Raw genomic sequence first — 26077 nt, 5'->3', positions numbered from 1 at the left:
CAGAGCTGGAGGAAAATGTAGAATAAAATTCTAACTCAAAAAGAAAGACCAGACTTGCTGGCCTGACAGACTGGAGAAAGCCTGAGAGTGTGGCCCCTGGCACCCCTTCACCTCAGTAATGAGGTCACTCCTGAGGTTCACCCTTCAGCCAAAGATTGAATAGGCCCATGGAACAAAACAAGACTAAAGGGGCGTGCCAGCCCTGGGGCAGGGACTGGAAGGCAAGAGGGAACAGGAAACCTGGTAATACAGAGCCCAGGGTTGAGCAGGGAGAGTGTGAAATGTCGTGGGGTTGTTAACCAATGTCATACAACAATGTGTGTACTAACTGTTTGATGAGAAACTAGTTTGTTCTGTAAACCTTAATCTAAAGTACAATTAAAAAAGGAAAAAAAAATTTCCCCACTGCATGCCTCACACCATACACAAAAAAATTCAGATGGATTAAGGACCTAAATGGGAAAACTAAAACCATAAAATTCTTAGAAGAAAATGCAGGGGCAATTCAGTCAGGCCTGGCTTTTTAATAATGGATTATCTAATGTAATAACAAAAAGTACAGACAACAAAAGACAAAATAAATAAATAGGACCTCATAAAAATTAAAATCTTTTGTTCATCAAAAAAGTGAAAAGACAAGCTACAGAGTGGGAAAGTGTCTTTGGAAACCATATATCCAACAAGAACCTAATAACCAAAATACATATAAAACTTCAACAACTTAACAGCAAAAAGAGAAATAACTGAATCATAATACGGGCAATGGAATTGAATAGACATTTCACCAAAGAGAATATTCAAATGGCCACCAAAGACATGAAAAGATGCTCGGCATCATTAGCCATCAGAGAGATGCAGATCAAAACTACAATGAGATACCATTTCACTCCCACTAGGATGGCTAAGATAGAAACAAACCAAAATTAGAAAATAACAAATGTTGACGAGGATAAGGGGAAATTGGAACCCTTATCCAATGCTGATAGAAATGCAGAATGGTACAGCTGCTGTGGAAAATAGTGAAGTGGTTCCTCAAAAAACTAAAAATGGAACTACCATATGACCTAGCAATTCCACTTCTAGGTATTATACCTAAAAGAAAGCAGAGACTCGTACACCAGTGTTCACTGCAGCACTATTCACTATAGCCAAAAGATGGAAACCATCTAAATGCCCATTAGTGGATGAATGGATAAACAAATTGTAGTATTTACACACAATGGAATACTACTCAGCCAGTAAGAGAAATGAAGTCTTGATCCGTGCTGCAGCATGGATGGGGTTTGAAGACATGAGGCTGAGTGAAATAAGTCAATCATAAAAGGGCAAATATTATATTACCTCAGTTATATAAAAAGTCAAGAAGAGACAAATGTGTAAAGACCAAAATTTATTAGTGGTTACGGGGCAAAGGGTGAACTATTGCTTATGGAGTACTGAGCTTCAGTTTACAGTGATGGAAAAATCCCGTTATTTCAAAGGGAAGGGTTGCACAGCCAATTATTGTAAGTGCTGCCAATAACTTGTTCAACTATAAAAAGTTGAATTGACAAAAGTTGTGTGATAGATATACTTAAAACAATGACAAAAAAAGTGTAGCTGCTGAGGCTTTTTATGTACAACCAAATACCTCATGGGATTTGGTTTTTTGGTTTGGAGGTTTAGGGTCGTAGTTTCATGCGACATCCCAGTTAATTGGCCTGATAATGTGTTCGGTGCATTTGTTCTACTTTGTAGTTCGTTGCATAGTGCCCAGGATCTTAAAAGCTTGCAAGCAGCCATCCAAGGTACAACAGTTGTTCACTCTTCACCTGGAGCAACAGAGGAAGAAGGAACATCAGGAATAGGAGAAAATGGATATGTGGCTAATTGCCTCTGGGAACAACTGGACCAGAAGAACTGGTTGGTGTCCGGATATCATTATTAAACATTTTGATCAAAGATGCTGTAGAAGAATCTTTATCAAAAGGAGGGAAATGTAGAACGGAATTTAAAATTCTCATAGAATCTAGACTTTCTGGAGCCATGGAGGCTGGGTGAACCCCTAAAACTATTGCCTTGAGATATTCTTTAAACCTTAAACCAAAAATATTCCCTGAAGTCTTCTTAAAACCAAACAATAGTTTACCTTAACTAGTAAAGAATGTCTGCCTTTAGCATTGTGCTCTTTTAAGAACTGTCTATATAAGATCGAGCTGACACCAGCAATTCAAAAAATTAGATAGGAAACTTAGGGGGCAGTGAGGTTATGTTAATGGAGGAGGAACAACTCAGAGAAGGAGGGTGAGAATGGTTGCACAACTCAAAGAATGTAATCCATGTCACTGAACTGTACATGTAGAAACTATTACATTGGTGTATGTTCTGCTGTGCATATTCTCAACAACAACAAAAGTAAAATAAATTATTTTTTAAAAAGCCAACCACAGATAAGCAATATGAAGAAAGAAGTTGTATGTAAGTCACCAGAAATTGTTAGGCAAATATATGAAGAAATACTGTAGTGCACGAAGGAGTCGAAAGAACTGAAAATTCAAATCCAGTATAATGTAAGCCTATTAAATAAGCAAGCATGTTAAGTCCAGTTAACAGGTCATGTTAGCAAGTTAGTTTCACGCATACATTGCTGAAGTCTCATGAACTGATACAGATGTTAGAGTGGGAAACAAATGAATAAATACTCTTATCTGACCTCAGTAATCATTCCAAAAATAATCCAGCTAAGGAGAGCTACGTGCATAAAGTGATGGCTGGAGCATTTTGTTAGCATGGAGAAAAACCACAACTTCAATATCCAGAAGTATCGTAGGAAACCATTTAATTATGGTATACTCATTTGAGGGAATATTAAATGCTGAAGGAAACATGCTTATGCTTCTAAAGTGAATAAAGGGGAATTAACAATGGGGAAAAATCTCCCCACTGTGTCTCCCCAGTAGCCCACTCCATATCTCTCATCTCCTCAGCTCTGGCCTGAGCTGATGCAGGGCTGTGTGTTGCAGGTCATCCTAGGTGGTGTTGCAATGTAGTAGCCTCACTGCCCCCTACCCCCTGCCCTCGCCACCCCAGTCAATCCTCAGAGATGCCCAAGTGATGTCTCTACAAAGAACATCTCAAGCGCCATTCCCATGTTTAACTGACCAGTGACTCCGTGCCATCTGTAGGAAGAAAACCCAAGCTCCTTAGCTTGGCAAGCAGAGCCGTCCAGAAGAAGGAGAGCAGCAAATCGGAAAGAACCCCAAAATAGGAGTTGGGGAATCTGACTCCTAATTCTAGTCCCCTGATCACTAGCTCTGTGATCCTGGGGAAATCAACTCTCTGGGTCTTAGTTTTCTTACCTACAAAACAGGAATCAATCCACTACAGGGTCTACTCACCTGTTTTACAAAACACTTACCTGTAGAATATTTTATTATAAATCTCTATACAAAGACAATAAAGTGATGTTTGGTATGAGACTCTCAACAAGGAACCAGACAGGTACCTCCACTCTTGCCAGCGTACGTGGCCTGCGACGGGCAAGCCCACACTGGTCACTTCGTACTCAGCTCTTGCGCCTTTAGAGATTTTTTAGAGTGATTTTTGAAAATTACTGTTTTCAAGATACATGGTTAGAGGATGATGTAAATGCATGCAACTGTCTCCTTTGCTGAACTCCAGAAAGAGATGACCACTTCTGTAAAGACAAGGTGATGAGGCAGAGCAGACTGTGTCAAGCAGAGACCTAACAATCTCCATGCCCAAACGCTAATTGGCCGGCGTTTGCTCCTGTTCCAGTTTTCAACCTAGACGCCTCCTGGAGCATGTGTGAAATAAACTTGTCTTCTGTTGATTTATCTGGACGTGCCCAAGATAAAACGAATGCGGTTGTTAATAATGATGTGTGAAAAAGTTAAGAGGTTTTGCTTCTTCAGGCTGAAGCTGCCAAATCCTCCCAAGCCTGGTCTCTGGGCATAAACCCTGGCAGCCCTTCTTGTGCAGCGTATAAATCACAGAGCACGCGCCAGCTGGATGCCCCAGCTGCTGGGGCAGCCCTTTCTTTCCGTCAGAGGGCAACAAAGCGGAAAAGGAAATGCATCACTGCCCTTATCTGAAGATTTGGATTGTATATTTGCAGGCCAGTTGTCAAGGCTAGAGTTCTGTGATTTTGAGAAAAATTGCATTTCTCCACTGAAAGACAAGGTTTGAGCCCTGAAGGTTAGATCTTGGTTATTTTTATTCTGACTGATGTTTCTCCAACTTCAATGTGCATTGGAAATACCCAGCATCTTCTGTAAAATGCAGAATTCAAATATTGTAATTCAGAGGTCCTGGGGTTATTGTTGTCAGTTGCTGTCAAGTGGGCTCAAATCCAGGGCAACACCATGTAAAACAATGCCTGTGCCATCTTCACAATCATTGGTATGCACTCTCCATTGTTTCGGCCACTGTGCATTTTGAGTGCCTTCCAACCTAGCAGGCTCATCTTCCAGCACTATACAGGGCAAGACCCTTTTTTTTTTTTTTTTTAATTGTACTTTGGATGAAGGTTTACAGAACAAACTAGCTTCTCATTAAACAGTTAGTACATATTGTTTTATGGCATTGGGTACAAACCCCACGACCTGTCAACATTCCCCCTTCTCAACCTTGGGTTCACTGTTACTAGCTTTCCTGTCCCCTCCTGTCTTCCAGTGCTTGCCCCTGGCCTGGTGTGCCCCTTTAGTCTCGTTCTGTTTTATGGGCCTGTCTAATCTTTGAATGAAGGCTGAACCTCAGGAGCGACTTCATTACTGAGCTAAAAGGGTGTCTGGGGGCCATACTCTCGGGGTTTCTCCAGTCTCCAGTCAGGCCAGTAAGTCTGGTCTTTTTTTGTGAGTGTGCCTCTGTCCAGGAACCTCTATTGTGATCCCTGTCAGCGCAGTCAGTGGTGATAGCCGGGTACCGTCTAGCTGTACTGGACTCAGTCTGGTGGAGGCCATGGTAGTTGTGGTCCATTAGTCCTTTGGACTAATCTTTCCCTTGTATCTTTAGTTTTCTTCATTCTCCCTTGCTCCCATAGGGGTGAGACCAGTGGAAGATCTTAGATGGCCATTCACAGGCTTTTAAGACCCCAGACGTCACTCACCAAAGTAAAACGTAGAACATTTTTTTATAAACTATGTTATGCCAGTCGAGTTAGATGTTCCCGGAGGCCATGGTCCCCACAGCTCTCAGCCCAGCAATTCCACCCCTCAGGGAGTTTGGATGTGTCTGTGGAGCTTCCATGACCTTGCCTTGTACAAGTTGTGCTGGCTTCCCCAGGATTGTGCACTGTCTTAACCTTCACCAAAGTTACCACTTATCTATTGTCTGTTTAGTGCTTTTCCATCCCCACTTCTCCCCTCCCTCGTAACCATCAAAGATTGTTTCGTTTTTTGTGTAAACCTTTTCATGAATTTTTATAGCAGAGGTCTCATGCAATATTTGTCCTTTTGTAATTGACTTATTTCACTCAGCATGATGCCCTCCAGATTCATTCATGTTGTGAGATACTTCTCAGATTCATCCTTGTTCTTTATTGTTGTGTAATACTCCATTGTGTGTATGAACCATAGTTTGTTTATCCATTCATCTGTTGATGGGAATCTAGGTTGTTTCCATCTTTTTGCTATTGTGAACAATGCTGCAGTGAACATGGGTGTGCATCTGTCTATTCGTGTGACAACTGTTATTTTTCTAGAATATATTCCTAGGAGTGGGATTGCTGGATCATATGGTATTTCTATTTCTAGCTTTCTAAGTAAGTGCCATATCATCTTCCAAAATGGTTGTATCATTTTGCATTCCCACCAGTAGTGCATAAGAGTTTCAGTCTTCCCACAGTCTCTCCAACATTTGTCATTTTCTTTTTTTTTTTATTTGTGCCAGTAGTGCTGGGGTTAGATGGTATCTCATTGTGCTTTTGATTTGCATTTCTCTAATGGCTAGTGATCATGAGCATTTCCTCATGTGTCAGACAGTATTCTGTTGTGATCCGTAGGATTTTTAATGGCTAATTTTCTGAAGTAGATCTCCAGGCCTTTCTTCCTGGTCTACCTTAGTCTGGACGCTCCACTGAGACCTTCCCACCATGGGTGACCCTGCTGGTATTTGAAATACCAGTAGCATAGGTCCCTGCATTATAGCAACGTGCAGGCCTCCACCCACTGCCACAGTACAATAAAATGACAGATGAGTGGTGGGGTCCTGGGTAGGATGAAGGATATTGCATCTTCCCAATCCCAGATAATTCTGTTGCCAGTAGCACCACACCACACTTTGAGAAACACAATTTTAAGTATGGTTAGAGAACATTCCCTTAGGGCAGTGAGCTGTTGCATGTTTTTATTGTTTTTAGAGTAAATTTCAAGATTTTCAAAGTACAGGAATTTTGGATGCCTAGCTTTAATTATCTGGATTTCTGACTACTCTTAGTCTAAGAGGAGCCCTGGTGGCGCAATGGTTAAGATTTCGGCTGCTAACCAAAAAGGTCGACAGTTCAAATCCACCAGCCATTCCTTGGAAACCCTGTGGGGCAGTTCTACTCTGTCCTTTATAGGATCACTATGAGTCGAAATCAACTCGACAGCAATAGGTTTAGTTTTGATGTTTAGTCTAAGTGAATTATTGACTCTTATTAAATTGTATAACATTTCAAAGAGTGGAAATTCCAGAACACTTAATTGTGCTCATGTGGAACCTATGCATAGACCAAGAAAAAGGCAGTCCTTCAAAGAGAACAAGGGAAACTGCATGGTCGAAAATCAGGAAAGGTGTGTGTCAGGATTACATCTGTTCATCATACTTATTCAGTCTGTATGCTGAGCAAATAATCCTAGAAGCTGGACTATATGAAGAAGAATGTGCTATCAGGAATGGAGGAAGACTCATTAACAACCTGCGATGATCTGCAGATAACCCAACCTTGTTTGCACAAAATGAAGGAGACTTGAAGCACTTACTGATGAAGATCATAGACCAGACCACGGCCTTCAGTATGGATTACACCTCAACATAAAGAAAACAAAAATCCTCACAAGTGGACCAATCAGCAACATCATGATAAACAGAGAAAAGTTTGAAGTTGTCAAGGATTTCATTTTACTTGGATCCACAATCAACACCATGGAAGCAGCAGTTAGGAAATCAAACAATGCATTGCATTGGGCAAATCTGCTGCAAAAGATTTCTTTAAAGTGTGAAAAAGCAAAGATGTGACTTTGATGACTCTGGTGTGCCTGACCCAACCCATGGTATTTTCAAAATCGAATCATATGCATGTGAAAGCCGGACAATGAATAAGGGAGATCGAAGAAGAGTTGGTGCCTGCGGACTACCAGAAGAACGAAGGAATCTATTTTGGAAGAAGTACAGCCAGAATGCTCCTTAGAAGCGAGAATGGCGAGAGTTCATCCCACCTACTTTGGGCATGTTATCAGAAGGATCCAGTCCCTGGAGAAGGACATTATGCTTGGTAAAGTAGAGGGTCAGCAAAAAAGAGGAAGACCCTCAACGAGATGGATTGACGCAGTGGCTGTAACAGTGGGCTCAAGCATAACAACAATTGTGAGGCTGGTGCAGGACTGGGCAGTGTTTCGTTCTGTTGTACATAGGGTCTCTATGAGACAGAACTGACTCAACAGCACCTAACAACAACAGCAATTAAATCATAGCCAAAATCCCCAGTGTCACTTCAAATGGGGCTTAAAATAGCCATAAGTGACACGAGTGCGTTAGCCAGAAGCGCAGCACTTAGCAAAGTAGATTTTTGCAGTGTCCCTAAATCTCTTCCATGTCCCCACTTCTGGGCTTCTGCTTACACACTCTGCGTCTGTTTGTCAAGGTTTCCTCTAACAAACTCTTTCTGTGTTTACCCTGATGTCAGGGTAACAAAGCCATTTTTCTTCCTGTCTTCTGTGTGTGATACTAAGCTTCTCTACAGGTCTCTGAAATGGCACACTTAAAATTCCTTTATTTAAAAGCTCTTCTTCCTACCCAGGAAATAATTACCAACCTTCCCTAACAATTTATTTTTTTTATCTTTGGGGTTTTTACCTTCTCCCCATTTTATGGTTCTGGAATGTTCAGAAGGGATAATAGCCAGTTCCCTAAGATGTATGATAAAGAGCTTGTTCACCCAGAGGGCAGGTTAGGATTAAGTGGGCCCAGATGCTGCTTCTGTGCACATCTGGATCAAAAGGCCATTCAGGTGAACTCTGGGGCTGGAGACCCAGAGAGCAGGAGAGATGACTTCTCCAGTGACGCACCAGTGGCTGCCAAGGCAGGCAGGGTTCAGTGTCATTTCTACCTGGATTGTAAAACAGCTGAGATGTAAGTTGGTGCAGATGAGACATAAACAGGGCTAGAAAGGTGAAGAAATAGGAATGAGGCTAGCACATGCATTCTGAGACCTTAGAGCTTCCAACAGTGAATTTAGGAACAAGGAGCTCCCTTCGCCTTTGGAATTTAAGGAGCAGGCAGAAGACATTAAGATCGTGTTATTGTCTAAAGCGGCTATAATTTCAGAATCACCGAGTGCCTGTCTCTCTGCACTCTGTCCCCCCACCCCAATCAGGCACCGCCTTTAACCCTAGTGACGTTCTCTGAATCAAAGGAAGCATCAGGCTTTGAAGAAACTCCACCCTGCCCATGAGGCTTGCCCAGCCACTCTCTGCAAGAGAATTTTCACCTCTTAGGTCCTGGGGACATCCTGGGTTCTTTGGAGAGCGTCCCTGTGTGTGCCAGCCAACAGTCCACAAATGATGGTAGACTCTCCTGCAGCCTCTCTGTTCCCCCAACAAGCGCTGTGGCCATGGGCGTCTCCTGCCTCCCAGTCCTACTCTGTCTCCAGATTCCAGCAGGCTGACAGTTTCTCGTATTGAAATGTTAGTGTAATTTATATAATCATGTAATTTGCATAAATGCAAATGCTTCATTACATTGTCAGTCTAACAGCTGCCCTAAAAGGAATAGTTTATTTTTACCCTTTATCTCTGCTTGAGAATGGGGATTGTGAACATCAAGAGCAGGCAAGCCTCCTCCGGTGGCGGCAGGAAATGGGCCTGAGAGACAAACTCATAGTCCAGATTCGCCAGGGGTCTACTTGATCTGCCAGTCTCGGGTGGCCTGCTGCGGGGCAACCGGAGCACTGGCACAGCAGTGAGGCTCGTCCGAGGCAGCACTTCCCTTTCCTTCTTGTGGGAAACTTGCCCCCAAGTGTTCCCTTCAATCCCCTTTAGTGGGAATGGGGAGGGACCAACCTGCTGCCCCAGCTGTCGTGGCGATGCTCCAGGCAGTGCTGTCCGGCACAGCTTCTGCCATGATGGACGCCTTCTACATCTGCACTGTCCACATGTGGCTATGGAGCATGTGAAATGTGGCTAGTGAGACTGAAGAACTGAATTTTTAATCTAATTAATTTTAATTTCAGTAGCTACGTGTGTCTAATAGGTACCATACTAGACAGCACAGTTCTAGAGAGTAAGCCCTTTCATAGAAAATATACCACACTTTCTCACAGACATCCATAATTTTTAACAAACCTAGACTTGATCCCTAATATGGGACTGACTATTATGTTGAAGCTGTCCATAAAGATTTACCAGCTTAATACTCACAACTGTGCAAGCTAGCCACCGATGAACCCCGTTTCACACACGGCAAAACCAAGGCCACAGATATCAAGTGATTTGCCCAGGGCCAGACAGCCACAGTACCTCGGGCTTCCCAGGGCAAGTATTTAAGATGGCATAGCTGTACTGCCCCAGTTAAAAATCTAGAAGTCCCCCCAACAAAATTTGCCTCTTCAGTCTTTACAGTTATCTTTATCCCCACCATGCAATCCCCTTGTTAATGATGCTTGTCTCTGTGACTGATTTTAAAGTCACCTTTTTAGGCAGAGAGAAATAGCTTCACCTACCCCTCTCCTAGAAGTTGTTCATTAAAAATAAATCTTAAACAGTTCAGAAATCTCTGTATCTCGCCTTTCTTAGAGATCATGCTGACCCTTCGTTTCTCACCTAGCCTCCTTGGCCCTGCCCCTCTGCTTGCCCCGCTTCCCCCTCAAACCCATTCCTACCTGGAAGTTAACCTCTTCTCTCTCCGTTTAGAGACGTTGAAGTCTTATGGTCACTGTGCCCATCACCTTTCAGCTCTCCTGCTGGCAAAATGGGAGTAACTATGGGAGCTAGAAGATGCGATGAAAACACAGGGGATGTCGGAGAGAACTTTTAGTTCCTTAAACCAAACCACTTGAAATCGTTTTAAAGACCAAGGTGCCCCTGACCCACACCATGGTGTTTTCAGTCACCACATATGCACGTGAAAGCTGGACAGTGAATAAGGAAGGCTGGCGAAGAATCGATGCCTTTGAATTGTGGGGTTGGTGAGGAATATTGAATATACCATGAACTGCCAGAAGAACCAACAAATCTGCCTTGGAGGAAGTACAGCCAGAGTGCTCCTTAGAAGCAAAGAAGGTGAAACTTTGTCTCACATACTTTGGACATGTTATCAGGAGAGATCAATCCCTAGAGAAGGACATAACGCTCGGTAGAATAGAGGGTCAGTGAAAAAGAGGAAGACTCTCATGAAATGGACTGACACAGTGGCTGCAACAGTGGGCTCAAGCAAAGCAAAGATCACGAGGATGGCACAGGACTGGGCAGTGTTTCCTTCTGATGTACATAGGGTCGCTATGAGTCGAAAGTGACTAACAATGACAACCAACCAAACCAGCTACAGTCACACAAAGCCACCTGTCCCAGAATGCCTGCTCTGACAGAAGGAAGGGCCTGCTCTGAACGATGCTGGTGTAAACTAGGGAGTGAAGGCTCTAGATGGCGTTTGCTCTCGAGCAGGGAAGTGGGTCAGCTGTGCTGGGGAATTCAGTGCACATAGGAGAGCCCTCTTCTTTTACAAGAACTGTTTGGAAATTCTGATTTAATTGTTCGTTTTTGTTTTTGAACTTCTTAGCAATCATAATCCCTTTGGCTTAACAACTATTATTGTCCAAAATCCTAACTTCATTCTCACATCCTTTTTCCTAGCCCGCCCGTATATATTTGTATAAAACGACCAGCCCTGCTCAGGACTTGCCTTTGGGTCCTGTTTATCCCTGCCCTCCTGCAGCCACCTACCTGGATTGGAGGCCATCTTCTGGCGTAACAGCCAGCTTTCTAGTGCATTCTGTCTGATTCTTCACCTCAGATGAAATCACCGTGGCTTTAGCTAAGCCATCTGCCACTCCTGGCCACAAAATGAGAAGGTTGGGACTCCATGCACACATCTCCAAGGAGAACCCCAAGCTACTGAGTGACAAGGGTCTAGCGGGGCTGTTTCCATTTAGCACGTAGCAAGAGAGGGAAGATTTTTAAGGTCTCAGTCTTTGAAAGAAAGAGGTGGTGTGGTTTTCTCCTATTAGTTTCACTGATTTAAACTCTAATGGTGCCGGTGATTATAATACAGGCTGTGAATTCTTAGATTTAGCAATTTGGCAGCCCCTGCTTCCCCATCATAATTCCCAGTGAGCAGACCCAGGGACTGACATGTCAGTGTTGAACCAGCCACCAGCCTGTCAGCTCAGCAGGGAGGGCCTCTGCCCAGCCTCTCCTCCCACCTCCACCCTGGGGTAATCCCTGGCTTATCTTTTTCCCTACATCTTGAGCCCGTTACTCCTTTGGGGGTTCTCTGAGATGCTCTGACGTCCAGGAATTCGCCTTGCCTGATGTAAGCCTGTTTTGCTTGGAAGATTCTAGACACAGGACTGAAAAACTGGTTTCCATGGTACCCAACTGTTTCTCTGAGGCCTGGAGGGAAAGAGTGCTTTTTTCAAGTTCACTCCTGTCTGTTAACATTTGGCTCAGCTGTGGAGCATGTGGGAACCTTAGGGAGCAGCCAAGGGTAGCTTTGGATGAGCTCCAACTGGACCAGAGAGCAGGTCCCCTGACCAGCCCGTGCTTAGCAAAGCTGGGGCCCAGGTATGGGTTAGCACACCTGTGTGGTCTCTGGGCAATCACGGCACTGGCCCCACACACAGGAGCAGAGCATAGACAGAACAGCAGCTCACCTAGCACATGTTCTCCAACCCCAACAGGAAAAGGGCTGGGTCAGCTCCAAAGGCCACAAGTGCAGATCACTAGAGGCAGCGTGCCTCAGAACATCACCTGGCCCAGGACAGCTGTGGGTTTGCTGAGGCTATTTCAAGAGGCTGTCTGTCCTGGGGTGCTTCCCCTCCTTTCAGGAGATTTAATGGAGCTTCGAAAAAGGAATTGGACTGACCTCACTCCAACTTCACCACCTTGGCAGTTGGGTTAGCCTTGGGCCAGGGCTAGAACGTGAGCGCCACCTAGTGGTGACTGTATGAAACGGGGTGCAGTTTCTTGTTCTACACCAAAAACAAAAAACACTGTTGCCTTTGACTAGATTCTGACTCATAGCAACCCTATAGGACAAAGTGGAACTGCCCCATAGGGTTTCCAAGGAGTCCCTGGAGGGTTCAAACTGCAGACCTTTTGGGTTAGCAGCCGAGCTCTTAACCACTAGGCCACCAGGTTTTCTGTTTTAGACAAACAAGCCCAAGTAATTTTAAGTTTTCTTCTATACTAGTAATATTGTGGGAGCCCTGGTGCCACAGTGTTTAAGAGCTTGGCTGCTAACCAGAATGTCGACAGTTGAAATCCAGTAGCTGCTGTTTGGAAACCCTCTGGGGGCAGTCCCACTCTGTCCTACGGGGTCTCTGTGAGTCAGAACTGACTTGACGGCACCTAACAATAATAATAGTAATATTGCCATGAGGAGTGGGGAAGTTGTTATTTTACCCTCAGATAAAACATTAAAATACAGAGAGATGAGCAGCTCTTAAGAGAATAATAATAGTAATATTGCCATGAGGAGTGGGGAAGTTGTTATTTTACCCTCAGATAAAACATTAAAATACAGAGAGATGAGCAGCTCTTAAGAGAATTACACACAGTAAAATCTGTAAGGAGTACCAAATCCATCCTCGCAAGGACAAGGGAGAGCAACGCTCCGTTTGTCATTCTCAGATTTTCAGACAGAGCAGTTCCCATGCTGTCAGGAGGGTCCTGCCATGCAGACAGTGCCACTGTCCTCAGAGTCAGGCCTTTAAGGGGTGACAGCAGCCCTGGTGGTATGCTGGTTGGGCGCTCACCTGCTAACCCAAAGCTCAGCGGTTCCAATCCACCAGCCGCTCCTTGGAAACCCCATGGGGCAGCTCTACTCTCTCCTGTCAGGTGGATCTGAGTCAGAATTGACTGGACGGCAGCAGGTTTGGCTTTCGGTTTAAGAGGTGACAATGAGCTGCACCACCGCCTCCAGCCCCACCACCGTATCCTCGGGGCCAGCTGATGGCCCTCCCAGTCACGAGCTTCTCACGATAAACAAGCCTGTTTCCATTTACATTTTCCTTTAAAGGCCTTATTTCTAGTTTCTGTCATCAGTTTTCTTATTCTTTTCTGAAGCCTGTGATTTTCTCTACACAATCCTGTCGAAGTAGAGGGATAAAAAACAAACTGTGTTTGTCAAGTGAATAAGTCAGGCACAGACGGACGAATACTGTGGGATCCTGCTTATATGAAATATCTAAAATAGGCAAGTGCCTAGAGACCAAAGTTTATTGGTGGTTACCAGGGGCAGGTGGGCAAGGAGAAGGGGGGGATACAAATCAGTCTTAGAAGAAATACAACCAGAATACGCCTTAGAAGTGAGGGTGGCAAGACTTCAGCTTGCTTACTTTGAGCATGTCATCAGGAAATATCAATTCCTAGACAAAGACATCATGTTTGGTCAAGCAGAGAGTCAGTGAACATGAGGGATTCGTCCAATAACACGGACTAACAAAATTCCCACAACAAATGCACTCAAACATACCAGCCGTCAGGAAGATGGCACGGGGCCGGACCACATTTCCTTCTGTTACACGTAAGGTCCCGTGATTCAGAGCTTGACTTGACCAACAACAACAGCAAACTGTTAAGAGCAATTGAGTTTCTGATAAGGGTGATGAGAAACATCTTGAAATAGGTAATAGTGATGGTAGCATAACATGGTAAACATAATCCATGTCACTAACTTGTACACTTAAAATGATTAAAATAGCAAACTTTATATATACATATATGCATAGATTTTATTGTGGTGATATAGATAGATAGGTCTATATATATATAAATATATATCTCTCTATATGTAGATATATCTCCACCATAAAATTGAAAAACAAACAAAAAAACTGTCTGCTCATTCACCACCGGGTACCTGAGGCCTCCTGGCCATGTGGAGGCCTCCTCCCATGAAGTCCTGTGTTCTCGAGGGCCAGCGGTAGGGGCAGCGTCTTGCCAGGCAGAGAGAAGGGAAGACTCCATTTGTTGTTTGCATGTTTTCAGGTCTCTACAAGTTGTTAGTCCTTGTAGTGCGATCATCTGTGTTTCTATATCCGGGTCCGCCGCCTCCCTGAGCCTAATCCCCAGACCCACCTCCCTGGCCATCACATCCTCTTGAGTTTGGGTTCCTGGTGCTTTGGCCTTAATTGTTCATCTTGTCCAATCTCATCGTGGTCTGACCACCCTTCCTCTGGTTTCTTGCGTTCCCTGTAAATTCTGTAGTCAGTTTTGGGTCCCTTGTACATTTAAGCCCATCCTCAATTTTTTTTTTTTTTTTCCACTGATGTGATCACTGGAAAAATCAATAGTTAAAACTGTATTGGCTCCAGAGCTGATTTCTCGAGCACACAAACTGGGTGCTTTCTCCCAGGGCAAACGGACTTCAAGTGTCCCCCTTTGCAGGGGCTATGCCCCACCATCAACAGGGCCACACCGAATAAAAGCTTCCTAAAAGCTGCCTTAAGGAACCCTGGTGGCGCAATGGGTAAGCTACCAACCAAAAGGTTGGAGGTTCAAACCCACACAGCAGCTCTCGCGGAGAAAGACCTGGTGATCTGCTTCTGTAAAGATTACAGCCAAGAAAACCCTGTGCGGCAGAAGCGACACAACGGCACCCAGCCACAGCAACACAAGCTGCTTGAGTGTTGTGTATTATTGCCTGCCTGCTCTGATCAGACAAAATTAAATTGGCCTCTCTAATAAACTCTTTATGCTATCTTGTGTTCTCTCAAGTGGTTACGAATTGATTGTTCCAGCCCACTACCAAAGACTAATATTGAATTAATTTCAATTACTAGGAAAGGTTTTCCATCTTCAATCACTTGGTCTGTTTGACGACTTCTGAGCAAGTTTTTAAAAGCTAGTGATTATACACGAAGAGCTGGGAGTTCCTTCCAGGGAGGGGATTCCACATCACCCAACCTGGACTCTGTGATTGCTTCTTTTATTTACTCATTTTTAATTCTCTTTCCCTTCTTCTGGTTTAGCATTTTCACCCAAGTGTCAACTTGTTGACTCTGGTAACAAAGACAAAAGTAAAAAATATGACAACAACAAGGTCTCCTTCAATGGCTTGTTAGAAAAGCAAGTCATGAAGAAGCATGGCTTCTTCCCTGTCAACCTCTCCCTTGGACCTTCATGATAACTGGGGTGCATTGCTTAGGTGTGCCTTGTGAGCCAGACCCTTCTCTTCTTTGAGGCTCTCTGTCCACCTCTACACAGCTGATGCCGTACTACTCACTGGGGACTGAGGCGATGTCGCGGCATTGGCAGAGTCCACCTCTCCACACACTGTAACAACGCTTTACACCCAGGTTGTCCTGCAAGTGTCCACCTTAGAGTCTCCAGGGAGCCATGCCTCTGAAGGGAAGCCACTCATAGAGATGGGCATACACAAAGCAGCCACGTTTCATGAATGTAGAAATAAAGTGCTGTGAACCATGCCCTCCTCTTCCTGCCTGAATTAAATATAGGTGTTCCTACTGGGTTTGAGCAACGCACCATCTAGACAGGTAAGTCGTGTCATGAAAAGAGCAACCAGTTGGGAGCTGGGGCCTGAGTCTAGAACTAACTCGTATGTATCAAAGGGTTTGGCTATATAACTCCCCCCTCCCCCCCGCCAAAGCGAGAAGTGATTTTAGTTGGCGTATGGATTAGGGGTTAAATAAGTGAAATCCTGTTGTGAGCTAGTTATTCCCTCTGTATTTTCTTTCCATCCTAATTGATGAGGAGAAGACCTAAGTTTGGTGCTTGTGTGTCTTTCGCCAGCTGTGACTGGTACTAATCTCCTTCCTGAACAAGAGGCCAGGTCTGTGGCCCAGGGCTTGAGAAGCCAGCAGTGTGCAGCCAGAGTTCTCAAACACTGTTGGCTTATGTTGCGTTTGTTCTCCAGAGTCGCCTTCTATGCATGGCAATTTATGCTGCTTTTCTACTTCTGGTTGTGATGTAAAGTTTGCTCTGAAAATAAATTACATTGAGGAAGCCAAAAATAGGTCAATTGAAGGAAAACTTTTGAGCACATCAAAGTTCAATCGCTTGTATTAGAAGTGTGAAGGTGCCACAAAGTGCACGGAGCTGTGGAAGAATCTCACAGGTGGCACACACGTGTTGGTGTTTGGAAGTCCCACAGTGCTCCTACATCCCCACTGGTATCTATGATTCTGCAACACATCGTACTTCACAAGGCAGGCTGGTGGCACTTCCCCGTCACTCCACTGTTGGGTGGAAATTGACGAAGGATGGAATTACCTGTTGCTTCTTCCCTTCACAATAGCCCTACCAGTCTGTATCAAGGCCTCCTCCCACTGACACTGAATGAAGTCTAAACACGTACAGAGGGGAGCTTACCCACCCAAAAAACCACAGATGCCTTTTATTCCAGACCAGTCCAACCCTGCCTACCACCATACCAGCAACTCGGATGGACAACTTGCCATCCTCAACCACGCTGTGTGTTTGTGAGTGTGTGAGTGTGTGTGTGCATGTGTGTGTCTACATGTGTGTCTAATCTATGCTTTTTTTTTTTTTTTTTTCTGCAGTTCATTTACGATGAAAAAGTTTCCTGGTAAGTACCTCTTTGCTCCTTCCCTCTAATTTCCCCTTGTTATGTTGCCAAGCCAAATATATTGAAGACTCAAGTCAGAGTTGAGAGAAAGGGAAAATTCATGAAGGTTTGGAACAACGAGAACTTCTTGAGAACCCTCTGTCCACCTCAACAAGGAAACGAAATTAGCTTTCGGCATAGAGACCTCTTCTCTTGGGTGAGGATGGCGGGGGCAGGCGTTCCTTGTGGGATCCTAATATCCAGGTGTCTTTTCATCCAAGTTAGACGTCGTGACTGAGCTGTGCCTTTCTACAGCCAGCCGTTTGCTAGGCCATTATTAAAATCGGACAGATAGTTTCAAATTGTGCCCCAAACCACACCTCCATATTCCAAATCCCAGGTGTATCTAAGGAAGCCAGAGGCACTTGAGCAGCCCTTAGCCCATTAAAGTTCTGCCTGGCCTTAAAAAAGACCTTAGAGCTCTGAAAAATGAGCGTTTTTTGTTGTTGTTTTGTTTTGTTTTTTTTAAGAAAATTTTGCCCAAGCTAAATAAATGAGAAGACATTTGTATTTGGGCCAACCGTGCAAATCTCCATTTTTGAGATGGGTTCTGAGCAAGGAAGCATGTTAGAAATGGAAAGAGAAATGGACTGCGTGGTGCAGCCTCATCACTTTGTTTCAAGTACCTGATCTGTAGAAGTAGAGTAATATGAAAGACCATCCCGGGGGTTGGTGCAGCACTGGTGGTGGACAACCTGCAGGGTGTTGTTAAAAGCTAAGAATGAGCTAGAAGAAGCAGAGAGTCCACAGGCTTCCCTTTTAGCGACAAGGAGTGCTCATTGTTTGTTGGAGTGGCCTGAGGACGAGTACCACCGGTTGCCACGGAGTCGAGTCTGGCTCATGACAGCCCCATGTGCGTCAGAGTAGAACTGTGCTCCACAAAATTTTCAATGACTGGTTTTTCAGAAGAAGATCACCAGGCCTTTCTTCTGAGGCACCGTTGTGTGGACTCAAACCTCCAACCTTTCAGTTAGCAGCCAAACGTGGTAACCATTTGTATCACCCAGGGCCTCCTCTGTTGTTTTCAGAATTTTGGGGGCAGGGGGCATTGAAGATAAATGTTACGTGTTATTCCAGGGTATGAAGAATGTTTGCTAACTATCTCTCTCTTCTGTCCAAGAGGGAAGATGAGGAGGCAGGTAGGAGAGTTTGCTTTAAGATGCATAATCTCCATATTGACTCATAAAAATAGAAAGGAAGTATTTTTTGAGTAACAGTGACTCATAGGCTGAAAGCGACTGACATGCCCAGAACATGCAGGTTGGAGTTGAGGGAGAGACTCCTTGTGGCATTGTCCTGGATGTGGCCACCAGAGTGGTGACACCCCCTCATGTCACTGAGGACTAAGTGCAGCACAAGGAAACTCCCAGAAGCATTCTCGCTCAAACTGATAGCACGGTTAGCCCCAATACTGCCCTGCTGAGCAGATCGTGGAGCTGAAGTGTGGCCAAATGTTAATTCTCTTTGCTAATGATGCTGCTATAAAGGTAAATAAGTTATGATCACAGTTGATCTCAGAAATTTTTCTGCTGCTTTTGTGCAGAGAAACACTCAGAAGGAACACCCAAGAGTGGTTTACTGTCCGTCTTGGAGGGGGCTTTCTTTTCTACCAACTCCCTGGCATTGCTGGATTAAAAGTCTTCGTGATAAGCCTATTTTGGTCCTGACCGTCAACAGAGTGTGGAAATTATGGAACAAAATCATTAATATCACACGCAAGTAAAATTTTGCTGAATATAATTCAAAAATGGTTGCAGCAGTACATTGACAGGGAACTGCCAGAAGGCCAGAAGTTCAAATTGAATTCAAAAGAGGACATAGAATGAGCAATATCATAGCTGATGTCACGTGGATCTTGGCTGAAATCAGAGAATAACGGAAAGGTGTTTACCTGTGTTTTACTGACTGTGCAAAAGCATTCGCCTGTATGGATTATGACGAATTATGGATAATGTTGTGAAGAGTGGGAATTCCAGAACACTTAACTATTCTCTTGAAGAGCCTGTACATAGACCAAGAGGTACTTGTTTGAACAGAACATGGGGATATTGCATTGTTAAAAATCCGGCAAGGTGTGCATCAAGGTTGAATCTGTTCACCATACCTATTCAATCTGCATGCTAAGCAAATAATCCAAGAAGTTGGACTATATGAATAAGAATGAGGCATCAGAGTTGGAGGAAGACTCATTAACAACCTGTGTTATGCAGATGAAACCTTGCACACTGAGAATGAAGCGGACTTGAAGCACTTACTGACGAAAATCAAAGACTACAGCCTTCAGTATGGATTACACCTCAACATAAAGAAAACAAAAATCCTCACAGCTGGACCAGTAAGCAACATCATGTTAAACAGAGAAAATATTGAAGTTGTCAAGGATTTCATTTTACTTGGATCCGTAATTAATGCCCAAGGAAGCAGCAGTCAAGAAATCAGATGACGTATTGCATTGGGCAAATCTGCTACAAAAGACCTCTTTAAAGTGTTAAAAAGCAAAGATGTCACCTTGAGAACTAAGGTGTGCCTGACCCAAGCCATGGTATTTTCAATCGCCTCATATGTGTGGGAAAGCTAGACAACGAATAAGGAAGACTGAAGAAGAATCGATGCCTTTGAATTACGGCGTTGGCAAAGAATACTGAATGTACCATGGACTACCAGAAGAAAGAAATCTGTCTTGGAAGAAGTGCAGACAGAATGCTCCTTGGAAGCAAGGATTGTAAGACTTCATCTCACATACTTTGGACATGTTATCAGGAGGGACAAGTCCCTGGAGAAGGACATCATGCTTGGTAAAGTAGAAGGTCAGTGAAGAAGAGGAAGACCCTCAATGAGATGGATTGACACAGTAGCTACAACCATGGCTCAAACATAGCAATGATTGTGTGGATGGCACAGGACCGGACAGCGTTTCTTTCTGTTGTACGTAGGGTCAGTATGAGTCAGAATTGACTAGACAGCATCTGACAACAGCAACAGCCTCTAGATATCTGGTAGGATATTTTAGATGTTATGGAGCAAGAAAGGGACAGTCTATCTCCCTTTCATTCAGAAGGCCAGACCTCCTGTAACATTAGGTGACCCAGTCCTGGGGTCGAGCCCAGAGACTTCTGAAGGTTCCAGATTCTGTGTGGTGACAGACAGGGGAGCCCCAGGCCTGCACACCAGCGCTCCTCTGCAGCGAGCTATGGGGAAGGGCCCGGGGCCCAGGTATACATGAGTTGCAAATTCCTGGAAAGTTTTGTTCTGTCTGGCCTGAGTCATAAATTGAGCATGGTGGTTGCTTCATGGGAACAACTGGGGGGTGGGTGGCTTTCGAGGCACCAGAATAGCATCGTTCCGAGTGTGGGCTGCTACGTAATTACTGTCATTGTGTGGACAGCTGATGGAGAGAATTTTTCGCATGAGTGGGACTGAGAAATGAATGTTTGTGGCACAAGCTGGTAACTGCTTTAGAACTTCCAGGGCTTTTAACTCCTAGCTTGACAGATGCCAAGTATAGTAAAGTTTAAGACATTTTTCACCGTTCACATCGCCTGCCTTCTTACCCAGCCAGTCATGAGCACTCATTTTGTTGAGAGGGTTTGTCTAAGAGCAGGTTTATCTGAATTTATCTTTTAAAAGCAGATTCTTCAATTCGCAATCAAAGAACAGTAATATTTCAACAATACTTTAAAGCAGTGAATTCAGTTCCTTGCCATAGAACATTTCCAGTGTGTCCTAGAGATTTCAAGGCAGGTGACTGATTCACTCCAAATCTTCAAAGGGAAACTAATTTCAATTGTGTTTATTTTGAAAGTAGGGTACTGTTTAGGAGGAAGTTAGCTTTGTTAAATAGAAATACACACGGACAAGTCATCCCAATCGTACACATTTTAGATTCCTTCACCATCCCTGATTCAGCATTCTGAAATAAGTCACATCCAACTGACAAGTGGTGGCTGGTAATCAGGAATGCTTTCAGCAGCAGGTAATAGAAAAACCAGCTACAGTGGGTTAGCAAATAATGATTTACTTTTCTCACATAACAAGTACAGCAGATGTAGGTCACTGGATGGCTATGCGTTTCTCTAATGGTCCCAAGATAGCTGCTGTAATTCCAGCCATGAAATATATATTGAAGGCAAGAAGAAGGAAGAAGCTCTGTCATTTTATTCAGCATCCTTCACTTTATGTCTCATTGGTCACAATGGAGTTTGCTTTGACCAATAAGTGACCAGGGGGAATAGAATAACAACTTCAGAACAATCATTATTCATCCTCTGGACCAGGGAGTGAGATCAAGGGGTCTCCACCTGCTGCCACAACATAGTGGGTTCTATTCACAGGCAAGATGCAACAGAATATTACTTGGGATCTTTCAGTTATGTACCTCCCCCAAAAGTCATTTCAAATCAGAAGGCATCCAAGATCTAACCTGTCTTAGGCTGGGTTCTCTAGAGAAGCACAGCCAGTAAAGCATATAAATATAGAGAGAGAGAGATTTCTATCAAAGAAACAACTCACACGATTATAGAGGCTGGAACGTCCAAAGTCCATGGATTAGGATAGCTTCTCCCAATTCATGTAGCTACAGGGGCTAGTGAACCCAAGATCAGCAGGTTGGAGAGCAGGGCTCCCACTCTCAGGCTATGAATATCGACGAATTCCAAGATTGGCAGGCAAGACCGAAAGGCTTCTCATGATTCGCATAGCTGCGGGGTCTGGCGAACCAAGACTGGCAGGTCGGAGAGCAGGGCTCCACTCACAGGCTGTGAGGATCTACAGATCCCAAGATTGGCAGATAAGCTGATAGCTCAAGTCCCAAGAACAGGAGGTCAGATACACCAGAGGCAGCCTCAGGATCCAGAGAAAGCAAAAAGCCTGAACGTCTCCTTATATTTGGATGCAGGCCACACCCCCAAGGAAACTCCCTCTCAACTGATTGGCTGCTCACGACAGATCCCATCATGGGAGTGATCACATATAAACACTGAAAATCATGTCTCAGCCAAGTTGACACACAATCTTAACCATCACACAAGTATTTGTATGCATGCTTCGACTGTGGGATGCATACAGAATCCATGACTCTAGCTAGTGAGGCCCATGATGCTGCAGAAGGACGTTGGATGTGTCTTCAGTGAGTCTGGAAGGCTGTTCAGGAGACTAAGGGGTTCAGAATGTCTTTATGTCTGCTTGAGTCTCAAGTTGTGACTTTGGAAGAGAAAAGAGACCCTGGGGACCCTATCTGGGAACTGTCTACCTGGACAGTGTTAGAGAACAAGACCACACATTGGGTCTTGTCCTCCAGGCAGGAACAGAGAGCAGCCCTCCAATACTGTAAAGAACACTCCTGGGCAAAGGAACCATGGACCAGTTTGGAAGGTTCAGAATGGAAGTTTAAGGGAAGGGAAAAACAAATCCCAAATACACCACAAGCCTGAGTCCTTGGAGAAGAACTAGGGGAGGAGGGAGGGGAGAGTGTGGTCAGGAAGTGGAAGTGGTAGAGAAGACACCCAAATTCTAGGGGGAAATTCCAGGAAAGAAGGGACACAGCATGGATGACCTCAGAGGTCTAGACATGGATGCTGTCCAATTCAGCAACAATTCCCTAAGCACCTCCTTATGTAGGCCCTGCTACTGCAAAAAAAAAACTAGGGACAAAGTCAAAACCAAGCATGGCCTGCAGGCTTGAGAGGAGGCAGTTGGTAGACATGTAATTGTGGGGCCAACCCTGGGACACATTGGAGGGGGACCCCAGCCAGCCTGGGGGTGGTGGGGGGAAGGCTTCACAGAGGAGCATTCGCCAAGGTTTGATGAGAAAACCATCACCCAGTGCCGTTGAGTCAATCAGGCAAAAAGTCAGAGGGCACAGCAGGTGTGGCAGGGAGGCCTCAGAGAGACGGCATGGTCCCTCTGGAGGAGGACTAGGGTGAGCTGAGTCTGGCACCAGCAAAGCCGGTTTGAGATTTCAACCAGAGCAGGGACCCCCCAGGCCCCCGCCACCCCATCTCACAGGCATCTCTGGAGCTTGACAGAAGAGAACCTAATCTGAATATTGCAATGAAAGGGCTTACTTTGAGGAAAAAGGTAAAAAAAAAATCTAAAAAATTAGGAAGAGTATACCTGTTTACAAAGTGTTGAACTTTATCAACCTAAACATAGTGTTTGTTGAAGTTTGTTGATTTTCTGGTCACTTCTCACTGCAGCTATGAGAATGTGTCTCAGCAATAACGTGACACCCCTTCAGATGATGGTTCAGAATTTTTTTCTCCTCTAACAGCTTACAGTTCGAAGTCATTCATAACCTCTGACTGCAGAATTAATTCATAAATCACCAATCATTTCTGACAAAACTGACTATAAAATGTGTTCCTCAAATCATATGAAAAAGAAGCATGTTTTTTAAACTGGGAAATACTCTATGTTCCCAAATCAATGTATCTCTTTCAAAATGGGTGCTGTAAATAAAACCTCACTTTTCCCCACCACGTTTATGCAGCACATACGTGGGTTTTGATAAGAATCACGCTCAGGTTGTCGGAGGCCTTTTGCAACTGAAAATTGAAGTTTGAAGGCAGCGACAGCCGGCACGGATGGGGAGGAAGCAGAAATAGAGTTCAGGGCCAGTGAGAGGGAGGTCTTGGTGGAGAAGAGACGGTGATGCTCGAGGCTGGCTAAGGGCTGCTGTGCTCTGGTGAGAGAGGGCAGCTGAGGGACCGGTGGCCAAGGGTGTCTGTATGGGGAAAATCAGCATCAGGGAGTAGTTCTAAGTCTCCTGAAATGAGAAAATGGATAGCTGGGGCAGGTGGCAGGTATAAGGAGTGGTGTCAAGGGGCTGTTGGAAATGCTGTTAGACAATAAGTACCGATCAATAAATATGCAGGATAATCACAAACTGTTTAAAGGACATGATCAGGGCCGTGTGATCCTAAGTGGAGGAGTGGTAGACAGGCAAGGCTTCTTGAAGGAGGTGACATTTAAGCTGATATCTGTGGGATAAAAGGGCCCAGCCAAGAGTGAGGCGAAGAGCATTTCTGGCAGAGGGAACAGCAAATGCAGAAGCTCCCAGGAAAGGGAAAGAGCTTGGGGTGTGCAAAGAAAAAGAGGCCACTGTGGTTGGAGCCAGGTAGGGTGGGAGGATGGCAGGAGATGAGGTGGAGAAGGAGGGAAGAGGACCAGCCTCTGTGGGGAGAGGGGCGCCTGTTATTTTTTTCTCAAATATGTTGGAAAGCAATTGCAGAGTTCTAAGCAGAGAAATGGCATGATCCGGTAGCACTGCAGGGACCAGTTCAGAGGCTGGGGCTCAGGTAGAGGATGGAGGTAGCAGTAGTCCCTAGGGAGGACAGAAGCAGACAGAATCAGAAAATATTTTGGAGGTAGAGTCCTAATACAAGTGGGGATGAGGGACAAGAAGGGTTCCTTATTGATTTCTGGATTTGGGACTTGTCTGGATGCAGGGTAGATGGCAAAGCCCCCAGCCAGACAGCGGGAATCAAGAATTCTTTTGGACTTGCATTTAGACTTCTGGTGGAGATGCCAGGAGACAGTTGGGCATATGAACCCACAGCTCAGGGGGAGGTGTGGAGTGGATGTGTAAATTGGGGGTCATTATCATGTACTTGGTATTTGTAGCTGTAGACCTGGATGAGACCACCTAGGAAGAAAGTGTAGGTTAAAAAAAAAAAAAAAAAGAGGGTCAATCTTGAACTGAGGAAGTATAAGAGGCCAAAGGAGATGGCGAGAGAGAAGCTAGGGGTCCAGGAAAGTGTGCCTTCTAGGAAGCCAAGAGAAGAAAGTGTTTATGAAGTAGGGCAAGTGGCCAACTCTCAGATGCTGCCAAGAAATTGAGCCAGGTGACAGAGAACCATCCCTGGGTTTGTGTAGGTGGAGGTCACTGATGACCTTGGCAAGTGTGTTGTTTTGGTGATTGATGGATGGGGAAATTAGACTAGAGAAACCTGCCAAGCAAATGGGAGGCACAGAAGTAGGATGTACCCAACTCTTTGAGAAGATATGCTGTGAGAGAAGCCAAGAAATACAGCAGACATTGGAGGGGTTCGACACCCTGGTTGCTTCTGTCAGGTGTGCATCATGAACACTTCCGATGATACACACCTGCTTGGCTGTGTTTAATGGGAGCGCGGTAGTTCATTGTGTGGACAGACTTCCCATCGTTCACTTACCCAGACCCCCATTTTACACCCATCTTGTTTGTTTCCAATTCTTTGCTTTTATAAACACCTTGTATGTGTATTCTTTTTTATATCCGACCAGATATTTCCCTAGGATAAGTTTCTAGACATGAAGTCTGAAAAGAGAATAGGAAGGATAAGCATAACTTGGAATTTCCTCATCGGGCCGTTCTCCAGGACCCTTTCCTTGAAACAAAAATGACTCCCTCAATCACTTCATTTCAGTCTACAGCAAAAGGGAACATAGAAAACAAGTTACCTGTTTCTTTTACATGTAAGCTACTAAAATAGGAATTTGGAAACTGCAGTGGTGAAGGTTGTACAACACGATGAAGGTAATGAGCGTCACTGAGATGTGTATGTAAGAAATGTTGAAATGGCAAGTCTTTTGTGATATATATACTTACGACAGTAGAAAGGAAATAGAAAACACTAAAAAAAAAAAAGAAGAAGAAAATTGTAGAAGTATTCAAATTATAAGAAGCTCAAGGTACATTCCAGTGGGTTCCGTTATTTCTTGCTTCCTCTACTTCAATTGTTTCCCACTTATTCGTTCTCCTCCTTCCTTTCATTGCCTTCCCTGACCGGTGCTCTGCTTCTGTCCTTCTCCGTGTATATAACTCCTGTGTATCCAGCAATCTTTCAGGTGCCCGTCAGTTCCTCTAGTTTGCCCTTTGTAAATATATCCAGATAACTTCAGTGAACGACTAAACTGTGGACAAATTTATAAGCATAGATCTACGTCCAGCAATACATACGACAGGCTTGCTGTGGTCAAGGAACTCTTAGATGCGCGAATAATAGAGAGGAAGAGGCATTTTACTTTCAGGTGGGAAACGAAGAGAAACACCATGGAAAACGTTATGCTGCACAGAAAGTGTCTGTAGACCAGG

At 44.5% G+C, this 26077-nt stretch overlaps 1 protein-coding gene across 1 annotated transcript in view; it reads left to right on the top strand.

The window, feature by feature from the left end:
- Positions 1-26077, top strand: part of SLC24A3 (solute carrier family 24 member 3) — a 676136-nt gene that overhangs the window by 576861 nt on the left and 73198 nt on the right. The window contains exon 8 of the mRNA XM_064275733.1: positions 16940-16965. Within this exon, the coding sequence (XP_064131803.1) occupies positions 16940-16965 (26 nt within the window). The remainder of the gene's footprint in view (positions 1-16939; positions 16966-26077) is intronic.

The sequence above is a fragment of the Loxodonta africana genome, chromosome 24, assembly GCF_030014295.1.
Source record: "Loxodonta africana isolate mLoxAfr1 chromosome 24, mLoxAfr1.hap2, whole genome shotgun sequence".
NCBI lineage: Eukaryota > Metazoa > Chordata > Mammalia > Proboscidea > Elephantidae > Loxodonta > Loxodonta africana.
This window is presented reverse-complemented; position numbering and strand designations above follow the sequence as displayed.